Source organism: Manduca sexta, chromosome 26, assembly GCF_014839805.1.
Source record: "Manduca sexta isolate Smith_Timp_Sample1 chromosome 26, JHU_Msex_v1.0, whole genome shotgun sequence".
In the NCBI taxonomy this organism is placed as follows: Eukaryota; Metazoa; Arthropoda; class Insecta; order Lepidoptera; family Sphingidae; genus Manduca; species Manduca sexta.
Genome location: NC_051140.1, coordinates 11,984,000 through 11,998,940, shown reverse-complemented (window position 1 = coordinate 11,998,940; position 14,941 = coordinate 11,984,000). Strand labels below are relative to the sequence as shown.

General features: G+C 34.5%; 1 protein-coding gene across 1 annotated transcript; it reads left to right on the top strand.

Annotated features, from left to right (window-relative positions):
• Positions 1 to 33: 33 nt before the first annotated feature.
• On the top strand, positions 34 to 7,506 carry LOC115442539 (popeye domain-containing protein 3). Its single transcript, XM_030167593.2, has 8 exons — positions 34 to 383; positions 459 to 517; positions 647 to 731; positions 1,127 to 1,308; positions 1,732 to 1,863; positions 4,369 to 4,476; positions 6,801 to 7,098; positions 7,240 to 7,506. The coding sequence occupies exons 1-8, from the start codon at positions 257 to 259 to the stop codon at positions 7,461 to 7,463; spliced, it is 1,215 nt and encodes a 404-aa protein (XP_030023453.1). The 5' UTR covers positions 34 to 256; the 3' UTR covers positions 7,464 to 7,506.
• The last annotated feature ends 7,435 nt before the right edge of the window (positions 7,507 to 14,941 follow it).

Genomic DNA, 14,941 nt, shown 5'->3' with positions numbered 1-14,941 from the left:
AATGTCAGATATCTATGATATATAGTTTTTTTAAGCTAGGGAAGTGCAGATATCGTGTAAAGTGTAAACGTCTTTATGTCTTGGCTCCTGAAAGAAAACTCAGTAGATGGCGCTAGACGTCAGCGGATGCCGGATGTTATTGATTTGGCGCGAAGTGGTGGAGTGAGCGGTGAAAAATAAAAAAATGTTATTTCTAATTTTGTGAAATAGTTTTACGTTTTACGGTGTATTCAATACTTAACTAGTTTGAAAAAAGATGTCACACGCAAGTTTATTAGGTAAAAAGAGCGATTATCTAGAAATCGGTGAATACAATTTTACGTGGCCAGGATATAATGGGACTTTTCACGATTTTGGCTCAGTAAATTACACAATGCCGTCAGGTACGCATGGATTATTTGATTAAATGCTCTTGCTTTGTGATTGTATATTGTTAATGTTATATTTATTATATTCAGGCCCATGGTACTGGCCTTGGTGCCCTTTATGGAGAATGCCGCAACATCCTTTATTTCAGGTAGGTCCATTATTACTGAAATACTTAATGATTATTAATTTTAAAACTTCAGCATATCGCTTGTGAAGAAATAATATTATTATTAGTTTTTTTTTTATCAATATTTAATGTTTTTTGTGTATATTTTAGTTGTCAAATGTGCTATTTGTTGCCTCGTACTGTGCACCAAGTACAAAAAGGGGACAACTTTGGATGCACACCATACTAATATTTGGTAAGCAGGTAGTTTATATGTACCACATATTATTACATCAAAAATTGTACATGGGTTTTGACTATAATAAAATCAACAGACAACTATTTTAATTTCCAACATAATAAGTAGGTAGTATTTTTATTCAAAATTTTATCTAGATATGCATCATTTATTTAATCAATATATATGTTTCATGAAAATATAATTAAGACAATGTAGGTAATTTCTTTGTTCTTCATCTAGTCAAATTCTTAATAGATTTTAGAGGTGATGCATTTGAATACTTAATCCTTACTTTATAAAGTACAAAATTGAATACACTTAGAACTATCACATTTATAACTTTTGTGTAATAAATGATTTAGATATGTATATAATATAAACAAATATTTCAGTAAAATTTTAATCAACAGCTTTTATGTTGTATTCAATATGGGCTTGGCATGTGATATGTTCACCGGATGCTTTCTCATGGAATTTTGGATTTGTGTTCCTCAACTTGGCTCAGGTTGTCTACCTGGTTTATGAAATGAGGCCAGTTAAGTTTGATCCTGAGTTGGAGGAAGTATATCATACGCTCTTTGAACCATTTAAGGTCAGTAACTTTGTGATAGTCATCATGGGCGCTGCCAAGATTAGTTTTAGGGAGGCGCATCTACACCTACGCACTATACTACATAATATCATTAAGATTTTATTTCAAATTCAAATCATACGGGTTTTTGAAAATTCTTTGTCATAAAAAACCTTTGTGGTAGATACATCCCATTGTTGTAGATTTATTCAGTGCTTATATTTTTTGTGATTTATTTCTGGCCAGGAGGGTGCATGTGCACCTCCCTCCCGGCGCCCATGATAGTCATAGTAAATCTTAAATTACTATTTTTTAAATTTTATTTTATTTTATATTTAAAGTCAAACAGTGATGCTTTTGTGAGGTTGATTAAAAAACCAACATAATATATTATTTATAGTTAAAAAAAACTTGTATCTAAATTTTTGTTTTGATTTTCAAAAGGTATCAAGATTGCAGTTTAAACGTATGGTGTCGCCTGACTTCGCTCATGTGATGTCGTTGCACGCGGGCGAGGCGTACGCGATGCAAAACCTTACAAAGACTGACCGACTTGGCCTTCTACTGTCGGGAAAAGTAAGGGTTTTAGCCTTTTTTTTTATTCATACATTGCGTTATAAAATTTGCTTAATTGCTTTTAAAAATAGACATTATAATTCCCGTGTATCTGTTTGGACACGCTAATCTCAGGAATTAAAAAAAATATTTTAGTCTTGGATAGCAATAATATTGCAAAAACGAGAGAAAAATATTCCTTTTGAGTGCTTTAGTTTCGTACACAGCGTAAATGGTTAAAGTAACGCACCAATAATGTATGACAGAATTGTTCCTGTTAAAAGATCTAGCCCCCCCCCCCCCCCCGCATGTGTCTGCCATAAACTCAATACCCAACGGATTTCGATGAAATTTGGTTTGGAGATAGTTTGAGACCTTGTGATTTGAAGTATATCCCGGAAAACTCAATCACGCGAGCGAAGCCGCGGGCAAAGGCTAGTATTAAATAAGGTGCGTTGGGGTCAAATCGGACGCTTTTTCGACGTGTTAAACAGTGTCCTCGAATTATTTTTTTACAAAAATTCTATAGAATTTAACATAATGAATCATTAATATAGCTACATGTTATTAAATATACTAAATGTTACATATTTTTTCAATTCCTTATATATAACAGTTAATGTTTTATAAGGCTTTAAAAAAGTACCATACTTTTAGAAACGTATGAGAAAGATAGGACCTTCAAAGGTATAGTTCGGACTACTATCTAAAACCGTCTATGATACAGGTATTCTAAAATCCGTAAAAAGAGCATATTCTGATCTAGTTAGTAATTATTAAACATACAAAAAAAAAAAATATCTTAAGATATTTTTAGAAGCGAACTTTGTTTTTTTAATAGTTCTAGGCATACGATCTTACCTCATATGAGTGACACTGTAAATATTTTTTAAAATATTCGAAGAAATAGTACATACACGTGTAAATAAATAACAAATAAACAAAATCGACCATTCACCTGAACTAAAAAAAAATACATAATTAATGAGCTCAGACGTCTTCGTGTATAAATTTTGACAAAAACTTGCGATGTTTTACAAGTGCTAGATCGAACGATTTTAATCCGTTTTTTAATGACAAATAATTGTATGGTTAAAGATCGGATCTCAGGGAATATACGTGTTTCGACAAATTTGAATAAACAAGTCACAAGATTAATTTGCTTTATCATACTATATAGCTACAAAATTAATTAAAAAGAGTAAATACTCAATTAAAATTAGGCAAATTCTTGCATGGGGTTAATCCGGATCTGCCAGGGAATGACGAAATTCCGATGTTCTGTTTGTTAGCACCGTAAACATTATTTACTTGACGGAATCATTCATGTGAACTAGTGGAACGTAGGGAACAAGATGGGGTCGCTGGTAGTGTTGTCCGAAAACAAAAATTATAACTCAATTACGAGTTCTTTGATTTATACGATGTTACACCTCCTACGATCTTACCCCAACGCGCCGTATACATGGGGCATTCCACGTAAGAGAGGAAATCACGAAATTATATTTTTTTTATAAATTATACGTGGAAGTGCTTACTACACATAACGATACAGAAAAAGTGGGATTTTTAATTTTTATTAGTTTATATGTATATTGAATGTTTCATGCAAAGAATATAGTGAAATAGTCTATTATCTAAGTTGAGCTATGCTAGGCTATGTTAAGTTGCTTTATTACTATCAATAAGTTCTGTGGACATAGTTACAACTCGAAATTGGACCAATTCTGGAGTCATATATCCCACCAATCACAATGGTATACACCATATATTATATTAATATTATTACTGGCCCGCGGGACCTCCTTAAGGCAAAAGCAAAGACCTGGCACCACACGTTCACAATCACTCTAATCTTTCTGAAACCATGTGGACGTCTTAAAGCAAATATCAATATTAAAATCCATAACGTCGAAAACAATACTTTTTTAAAACGGTGTAAGGCACATTTAATCCAAGCACGTCATAAATTACATCGCTAGTAATTCAATTCCTTATTAAAGGTACAAAAAATGTTGTGTGTTCACGTGCGAGTGTTTGCCATGAGTGTGGCAAGGATGTGCTCAGCTTAACGACTCGCACGTGACTTGCGCCCACTTTAACATCATTTGAGATTGTTTTCATCTTGTGTTAAATCCTTATAAGAACATGTATACGATAACATTGTAGCGAGCGTAAGGATGTACCTATTCTAGAATTTCTATCTTGGATCTATCTACTTTACAGGTGTTTGTTAAGTTTCCTTGATTTCTGGACATGTTTCATGGTAAGTTATGTTCTTGTTCCTGCCATGTACAAGCATGCGCTAGATCAAATTAAAAATTCCAACTATATATTTCCCTGGGATTAAAAGCAGCCTGAGCCTATCTCAGGGTCTCAAACTTTCTCAATACCGAAACTCATTGAAATCCATTCGGTAATTAGGTATCGAGTTTATAAAGTTCAGACAAATAGAGGCGGCTAGGGTCTTTGTTTTATAATATGTACGAAAGGTGCACTCTACTGGCATTAAGTATCTTGCTACAGGTAAACGTGATGAGTGGTCATCAATTTCTTCACCCAATCCTACCCTGTGAGTTCCTAGATTCTCCCGAGTTTGAGTCTAGTCGAGCTACCATCGATGAAAAATTCAAGGTAAGCTGATTTAATACGAAACTTATTACTTTTGCAATTCAAAGAGAAAATTATTAGCCCCGGTGTATTTGTTTCTATACTAAGTTAATTCGGTTCCCAATTTCATTGTATCTTGAACGTTCGCTGGATAAAGTTTGTAGCAAGTTTTTCTATAATGATTGATGATTCTAGACAAATTATTTTGCAATCGCAATCATTGCTCAAGGAGATCGGGATCTTCGTAAGATCGCATCGCATGCAAGGGTTTGACTGCCACTTCAATGTCTATTTCTATTTTTATGAGTGCGCGGCGGTATGATTAAAATTAGTTTGTCGGTTTTATCGTAATCTAATACAAAGGTACGCTCGCTTATTATCGATAAAATATGTCAGTAATTATTGAAAGTCTTATCAGGTAAATGGTTAGATAAAAATGAATTATATAATAAACAGTTATCTCCCATGTCAGATTGCATTTTTTCTTTGTAATTGTGCGAATAGGCCATATTATTTTTAAACCAATTGATTTCACAATTTGATTTTTTATTTTTCCACACAATTACTTTAAAGCGTGACAACGTGTCGGAAGCGGGGCGAGGTTCCGCTATTTCATACGTAGCCCATCCCCCTAAAGTTTCATAATATTAGGTACCTATATTTTTAGTTTAATTAGATAAAAAGGACTGCGCCACCAGATTCAAATAAGTTATATAAAAGGGGCGAGTAGCAAAGCAGGGCATTAACGAGTTTATTACACAATGAAAGAAAAGTGGTCCTTCGAAACCGGATCAGGTTCTGAACCTACTAACCTATATAAACAAATGTTACAAAGGCTTTAGGCGTATAAAGGTCACGCGGCTAATGCCAATACGCCGATTGATAAACAAGACTGAAACCTTATACTGAGAATGGTGACTTGCACACTGTACTTAAATATAAGACTAAGTAAATATATAATAACTAGGTTAAATGTTATTTCAGGTATTCACTTCCATTTTATTATTAAATGCCCTGCATTCATAAATAATATTTTCGTTGGGTGTATGTGAAAGACTTTCTTAGGATATTACTAATAAAGTACGTCATAGAGAAGCAATTTATTCACAAATAGCTCTCATGTGTTTATTAAATACTATTTATTAACTGATTTATTTTTATTCTTGTTTCGGCCGGTAGCTCTATCTGCCTATTGAGTTTACTTTACACAATTATTTTATAAGTGAAGGCATAAGATCGTCCACATGAGTTCTTTGAACATGTGACACATAAGCAGATTTCTGAACCTGAACTGATTTAGAAATTAGAATATCTTATATACGTATAAGTACCAATAGCATTAAATATTCTAATGTCTTAGTTGAAACAGTGTTAAGTGTATCTCGTAGGTAATGATCGTTTCACGCCTAATAAGAGCACGAACAATGTAATCACATCGCGTGAACTAATTGGATCCCGAGCAAACAACAGACGCGTTGCGAACTTGACGCGAGGCGGTAACGTTTTTGCATTTAACTCAAACTTAATTTCACGATCAGTTTACTAAGTCGTTCATCACGGCGCACTTTGGCATTACCTAGCCTTTTCCAGTGACCTAATTGTTGTCTGATATAGCTGTATAACAAGCCAAAGTGGCTATAAATGCATGAAACTGGGTTAAATATCGATGAAGTCTAAACAGTCTTACGAAGACGCGCGAACCTAAATTACTCCTTTCCCATCAATCTGCTGCGAATTGCATGCACTTGCACTACCGGCACTACTGTTAGTCACGTGACCTAACAGGTCATCGCGATCGGTCGGAAGGCTTTCGTGAGTACACTTTTAATGGTAGAATTGGTGGAAATGTTTTGCATGTTGATTGGCTGCACGCAGTTCATGCGATGCATTGTGCAACTGAAGTGACTTTTGATATTCAGGCGATAATCTTGATTTCTGTATACATCAATGCCTTAGAGAACCCATTAAGTCACCAGTCCCACATTGTGTATTTGGCTGAATCTGACTTTAAAATCGCTTTCACTTTACTTATTCATACCAGTTAATGGAAATTTGTGATGAAGTATGCTTAATATTCTGTAGATGGTCCGTTTACATTTGCCAGTAGACATTAAATTAGTACTACGAATTTTATAATAAAAAAAAAAATGCTTTAGAGCGTTTAGTAACAATTTTATTTTCTGTACCGGCTTCTATTATAGTTATCTATCTATCCATTGATGACACCACGTTGAAGCTAAAAACTCTTACTGAAAGTCTTGATTGACCTAGCATCGGAGTGTAAGCATCAAACAACCTCGGAAATAAAGACTTAACAGTTTGGAGTTAAAACTAATGTATCCTTGCAGGTGTCAATAGTAGCAGCGTCATCATGTCGTTACGTGTACTGGCAGCGGAGTTCCCTGGAGTACTTATTTGTTAAAGAGCCATACTTGGCTTGTGTTGTGACCACACTGATAGCGCGAGACATAACCACTAAGCTGTACGCGATGAATAACAAGATAGTGACAGAGAGAGGGTCGCACCTGGACATCCGCCTGCCGAGCATATCGCACGCGCTCGCCCGCAGCCCGCGGCGCCTGCGCTCGGCCAGCAACCCGCCGCCGCCCACCACTGTGCAGCCCGTACCGCCTCAGAAGAGACCGAGTAATTCTTGTCGTGTTTATTCCTTACGTGAAAGATTAAATAGGTCCTTTTTTAATCATATTAAAACTAAATTCTAGGTCCTTAAGCACTACTTGCACCACTATTTTTTCTACGTTTAGAATTGATCAATTATTGTTTCAGATTGCTGGACGCGCGAAGCAGACGTTATTACGAACAATGTTAAACGTAATTGTATGCCCGCCCCCTCGTACAACGGGGGTGATGAAGAACTGATGCCTCTGGCAGCTCACGAGGCGCCCGCTGCCTCCTCTGACGACCTGTCTGTAGCGGACAGCTGTCCCGACACCTCCTCCAAATACCACAGCTGTGAAGCCGTGGAGACTGACGACGAACTTAGACATTAAAACATGAATATTTATATATGTAATACTATATTAAAAAGATAAATTATTATTGGTGGGTATTTTATTTTCTCTTCCCTGTCTATCTTAAGAAATTACCCAAAATGCATCAAGATACCGAACTTCTATAATCATAATATGTGTGTCAAAAATTCAGATTATTTTATTGCTTACAACACCGAAAATTTGTCTCTGCATTGTTCAAATAAAAGGATTTTAGTTTAGAGTTTAGATCCTTAACAATATATATATAACAATATAAATAATTGTAATCTTATGGCAAATTTTAAGAATTTTCTACCTTGCTGTCTTTTAAGGCTGATTTTAGGCAAAATAGCCCCCATAAAGGACTTTGTCTTTTTAATGAATATGTAAGTTAAGAGTCTGGAGAAGTTTTTGACCTACCTTAGAACCACGAAGTCACCCGTTTAGTTTTTTTTATTTAAAGAAAAAAATAAGTTATATTTAATTCATAGAACGTAAGTTTTTCACTTTACACCAATATTTTTATAATTTTCATTAAAGATACGAAGCTGATTGTTTTTAGCAAAAATTACAACTAATGTAAATTTAGTTGTAATAAAAAAATCTCGAATAAGTCTTCTACTTTTTAAAAAAAAATATTTAATCGTTCAAATCCCAAATATTCAAAAATTCCGAAACATATTCATAACTCGAAAACTATGAAAAATCTCGGAACATACTTACATGGGGGTGATTCGGATACCCCAAGAGTGCTCTATCTCTGGGCTCCGCTTGACACTACTTTCTGGGACACCCTGTATAAGATATGGGGTTGCTGCATTATGAAACATCTAAAAACCAATGAGATTAAAATGTGATATCAATATTATAAGTAATAATTGATTGAAAAAAACATGTATTATTATTATTATTACTTACCTAGCTTTTTCAAACTTGTAGGTAGATAAACTGAGGATCATAAGATTCTGTTTATGACGGCAGTATCTAAAATCTGCTGGACAGTACCTAATTAGGTACTTATTCTGCAGTTTTCTATTTTTATTATAATATGTTTGTCGATATTTATAGAATTTAAGTTTTGCTCTGCTTCTCTTGATACAATGCTTTCTTATTAACTTGTAAGTAAAGCTAAAAAAATTAAACATGACAAAACAAAAATAAGGAAAATAACCCTGAAAAACTATAAGCCTCATGATTTATTGCAATCTTCAAGGTATGAGTTATGTACTACAACATTGAGTACAACTATAAGACTATAATTATTATTATCACGGCAAGCACGCATTTGTTCCAGAAAAGGTTGTTCAGTCGGGTAGAACAATGAAAAAAACTTCTAATGTTCCAACAGTATACTTACATAAATAAGTAGTAATGTAACTTACGAAGTGTAGATCAATTCAACTATAATAGTTGAACCCAAAATTTTTGGTGCAACATGAGTCCAACATTACATAGCTTTAATTACAATTATTTATTTGAAAAAAGATTTTTAATATTATTTAGTTCCACGTGATTTACAGTTTTAAATATAATTTATAGTTTATTAGATTTTATTTACACATTTAGATCGAATTTTGTTATCTAATAAGGTCAATATTTTCAAGATTTAGTGACCTATCTTCTTTAGCGTAGGCTGAGTTAGTGGCCGCAGTATAGCTGCATTACGAGTTGATTCAGCTAACTCATCTTGTCACGATCCGAACCTGGATCAATCGCTCAAGCTTATACAATATTCAGTCTTCTTTGCATACGTAAGATATTAAGAACCTACTTGTCTATTAAAATTATTGAAATATTTTTTATACTTTGTGTTAATTTACTGACAAATATGTTTAATTAACTTGAATTGTAGGTACCTAAAGTATTATGCACTTCTTCATAGATTTATACCGTAGCTACATATTAGGTAGGTACTCGTGAATTGCATCTAACGTTGTTAAAGTTTCTTTGGTACCTATATAAAAACATAACAAAACTTTAGTCTCCTAATCTAGCTTTCGAATTAAAAGCACAGACCCACAGTATTTTGGCGCCGCTTTAGTAGGACAGTGCCAGAAAAAGCAGCAGATATTTATCCCAGACTGCCAAACACTCTTAGCCACAGATGCTTGCCTTGTAGCCAAATTAAACTCATTTAACTTAACTGGAAACTAAATTGGCGCGCTGACTTTTTGGCGGCAAGACCTGCCATTGTTGCTAAAAGCATACACAAAGGCTTGTCGGCAAATAAATCCCTTGATGATGAAACAAGTTCTTAATTCTTATACCAATAAAGCTTATTCGTATACAATGTTTGCTCACCTGAAACAAAAATCGTGACAGGCATTCTAATAACAAACGTGTATAAGTCGCGGAGGTAATCCATTTCATCCTATTTACTTTTCCAATTTCTGCCGTCGCTTCGGTCTGGACCATTTGTATGCAGGTCCTGCGATAGTAGCCTTCCTAATGTATTAAAAGTTTCCTTTTTAGTACCTACGTATACAACAGTTTGACATGCTCCATGGTACTTACTTATATACTTATTTTTAATGTTTACGCGAATGTTTGATATTGAAATAAAACTAAGTACGATATGGATTTCTAGCTATAAGTTTTTTTTATTTCTTCTCCCGGCGTTTGGAAAACTGCAGTCTTAAGTTAACTTTATGGTCACGGGGCGTACTGAGGTGACACCAGCATTTGCAAATACAAATTCAATAAATAAATAATAATAATTGCGTAGGGCAATGGAAACTTATTTTTAATAACCCAAAGTTTTAGGACTTAGAAGACTTACTCACATAGGCACTGTCTGAAATTTAAAGGTAAATTTTACTTTTAATAGGTTTTACATTAACGCCCACAAGAACACAATAATCAACTTTCCGTAGCGAGTCCGCCCGAGTTCCGTAGCGAAAAAAGGAACTATAAGAATACCTTAGTAAAGAGTATAGACTTGTCGTGTCGATCGATACCTACCAGAAAAAAATATTATCAAAACCTACAAAAGTGGTAATGTTTTGCGTTTTAACTAAATAATAGTTATTAATTCACAAAATCTACCAATACACAAAAATATATATAACTCCTAACACCTGTTAAAAACGTTTAAAATTAAAAATAAATACATGGTTCGCAACATCCCGCACAGTGTAAATATTTAATTTAACATAGGTAAAGCTCTTACTGCTAGCTATGAATTTAAAAGTATCTAGGTACTTAACTAAGAAAACTTGTAAGTTGCGAAAGTATTACCTATAGAACGATCGAAGATTCCGGAGCATATGTATGCGTCGGTGAAGGTGTTTTATTTAAGCAGATTAACAGTTGACCTTAAAACACAAAGGTGACTCAGGCGATAGTGGCAGATACGATCGGATCACTTGCAGGCCGGCCTGGTCAAGGCTGCCGTGGCGTGCCTCGAACTGGCCGCTTGCTATTTTTCTTATCCACGTCCACTATACTGCACCATTCTTGAGCATTACGTGCCGTTTACCATTTGGCATGTTATCTGATCGTCTGTGGCGTTGCTTACAAAGGAGCTCTGAATAATGGTGATAGAAGATCGATAAATTCGACCACACAATCTGACGCATAAAAACCACGCTTAATGAATGCAATTGTGCCTAGTAATTAGAGAGAAGTATATATACTAAATATATATAGCTTGCGACCGCAGTTTCAGCTGCGCTTAAATCGCGTACTGTCCCTTGGGAATCAGATTCGATTTCGAAATTCTATCTCACAGCCAGTGCCAAGTTTTGTTGAAACGATACTGTGCCTTCGTCGCGATCCAGTAACAATAAAACATATTATATAAATGCTTTTATGTAGGTTTTATAAATCAGTTTTCTAATATTTATTAAGCTTATTTGTAGAAGTGGTTCAATTTAATGTTATGTAGGTGATTAGCAATAAATATTTACTTATATTGTGAACTAGCTTTTGCCTGCGTCACCGCCCGCGAGACAAAGTTTGCCAGAGATAAATATTTTTCCGGGATAGATTATTGTGTATAGCACTCAGGAGTAAAGTAGTTTCATATTAGTGAAAAAATCAAAAGCGGTTCAGTAGTTCATGAGATTAGCGCGTTCAAACAAACAAACTCTTCAGCTTTATATATTAGTACCTATAGATGTACCCTTTAATATAACAGCCTAATTACTCATATTCTAAAAAGGTTGAACAATAACGTCCAAGAAAGAAAGGTATTTTCTAATAAATAATATAAATTAGATAGGTGTAATTTGCATGGCATAATACAATAAATGGTTAAGTAACGTTAAACCGTTTCAACCGGTTAGCCTTGAAATTTCAAGGTCTTATGCCTTCCTTATACCTTCATTCGACTTTGTTACCATGACAGACAGTGGTGACAGACAATAGACATTATAGAGAATCAGACTTACGGAGCTCACTTACGATGTCTACTTTGGCAGAAATTGGGTATTGTAGTATTTGTTATGCTTGTAATCAGCGGCGGCCTTAGCGAGAAGTAAACCGGGTAACCGTCAGGAGCCTGCGATGGGGCCTTAGAGGACCTTTTTAGCATCCTATCTAAAATACTAAAATGATATTACGGAGTTTTTTTTTTACTCTGCACGGAGCCTCGCGGCGGTTAAGGCCGCCAATACTTGTAAAGAAATAGAAAACTATCTAAGTATTCGCTTTGATAAATTATAGGGTTGGAACTTGTCAAACTACTTACTATTTAAGATATCAGATGTGGTGAGTTTCCTGATGTACAGTGTACTCCTTCACTGCTTGATCTTATGCTGTCGATCGATAGTGTAAGTAATATGTTATAGATAACCTGTTTTTAACTGAATAATAAGTAAAAAAGTACCTAATTATATACTCATATATTAAGTTATAAGTACGTACCATAAAATCATTTATTTAACATTGTTTGCCTCCGGATGAACTATTATAAATCTTCCTATTAAAGACGTAATATATATGGCAAAAACAGAGACTGCATATTGGATGCAAAGCTTCGAAATTCGTTTTCTCTGGATAAATGCCAGGCCCTAATCTTCACGCATTTATATTTTCGGCAATTCGAAGTCTTTTCCGAAATTTTGTTTAAATAATGACACACTAACTGATACTGATGATATTTTACGTGTTGATGGATGCAAATTTTCTTAAAATTATGCATGATATTAAATTCCATTGATAAAGTCTAGGAAAGGGTAAATGTATTAATCTTTTAAATGACCATTTACAACCTATAACTAAAAATTTACGAGATGTAAGTAGTAAGTTAGATTTATTTGGACTCAAATAACTGTTCCGAAAATCGACTACTCAACTCTGGTAGCTATGTTCTCGATAAAATATTTTAGAATCAATACCTATTACCTAGTGTTTGCCGACCAAACCTGTTGAATTTAATACTTATATTTTTATTTTATTTCGTATAAGTATATACGAACCTTATCAGTTTATTCGTTATATATATATATATATATATATATATATATATATATATATATATATATATATATATATATATATATATGTATACGGTTTTACACAGAAGGAAATGCCTATCTTTCTTTATTTTAAGTTAATTCATGAAATATACCTACCTACGTGCACAAAGAAAAAACCCAGATATTTTCAAAATGGCAGTGCCTGGAACCAGTAGCAGATGCAATTTCATTCTTGCCTCCTGGCCGCGGGCGCATAAACCCGCATAATTTGAAATGGTTTGGTTAAAATGTGGAAAACTAGGATTTGATACCAACCGATCTATATAAGGTAAGTATATAGGTAAATTACCTTATTCAACAAAATAAATACTTATTTGTAAAATTTTCAAAAAGTAAAAACAATAATACGATTTACACCAGGTTGAAGGTTAAAACACCTTGCGTAATTGATATTAGAAAATACGAGCAACTATCCGTCTCTCAAAACACATCAGAAAAATATTTGAGAAACGTATAATTATTTGAAACCAAGTACGCAGTCATTCGATTTATAGCGGTTACCTACAGCACTCAGTGGAATGTTCAAACGAGCGCATTCATTATTTTATATATTAATTAATAATAGCATGATAATATTATGTAGTACGGCATACTTTACATGAAAAACGCTAGAACGTGGCTTGACGATTACCGGCTGCAATTCCGCGTGGCTGTACTACGACCGGGTTATTCATCACGCTCGGGATTATTTAATGCTGGCTGTGCTTTTACTAATAGTCCGTATATTTTTTAGTTGGCTTAGCCGCGTGCATCGAAGCTTACATATTGAAGGGTCGAGTTAAGGGGTCGTTATACTAACTCACCGGTATGTAGGCTCTCCTATGATCATTGACGTAGCTATGGTATGGATTCGAAGAGCTTCATAATTTGCTTTTCACAATGAATTATACTGTTTTGAAAATATCTTTTACTCTATACATAATCATAAGTACTATAAAGGTGAAACCGCACTTGGTGGAGCTGCACTGCAGTGAAGCGGCGCATCACGACGCAACCATATATACCTAGTTTACTAGCTTTGCTTACACCTTAAAGCCCGTTCCCAATAAAAAAAGTATCTAGAGTTTAGGAATAGTGAAGCTTTCATTTGTAAAAAAATATTCACAATCGGATGAGTAGAAGAGGTGGTATAGAGGAGGTGTGAGCACAACCCAAACACACAGTGCGAGTCGACACGAACTGCATTTAAGTAACGATGCCACCAAGGCATTCAATAGGAATCGTTGCACTAGTTTAATATTATTATAGATTGTTTTGTATTGCCGGGCCGGTGGTCTTTAGGAAACCAAGCCAACCAACCAACCTTTAGTTTTTTTATAACGTAAGCCGCCAACAGTGTAAGTGGATCACCTGAGATTAATTCATTTTCCCTGCCTATTAATACCCACAATCCCCAGTGGTCTTAAAGAAAAGGAAAAAACTGTTTGTGTCCATGGAAATCTTACACCTCATATTATATAAAAGCAAAACATTAATTTGGTTTTCTGTGAGACCGTCATTTTACATCACCGAATCCAGTCATTCATGCTGTAGACGAATTTTCACAAACTGGCTCTATCAGTTCTATAATTGCGTACTCTGTTTCTGTAGCACGTAGGCGATTTTTGATCGCTAAATTAAGTTGATTAGGGCCACCACGACTACTGAAGTATCGGCCAGTTAGGTAGTAATTGTATGAAAATGTAGTGGTATTGTGAAATTTATTTATAAATTGTGGTTTTACTATCACAACTGGAAATTACTGAGAAAGATCACGCTGATGAAGATGGCAACACTTAATAAATTCAATTATAAGCATGGTTTTATACTTCACCGCATATACGCAAGGAAAACAATCAGAAAAAGTTACTACTTCTAAAATGCTACCATTGCAAGCAAAATATTTAACTCCGAATGTTATTTGATTTCAATTGACAGAGTGCAGCTATCGGATGAGTACATGTCGAAGAATAATTTTATTGATAATATCTAAGTAGGTAGTAGCGAGATGGGAGTAAGGGAAGGCAAGGGTCGCTG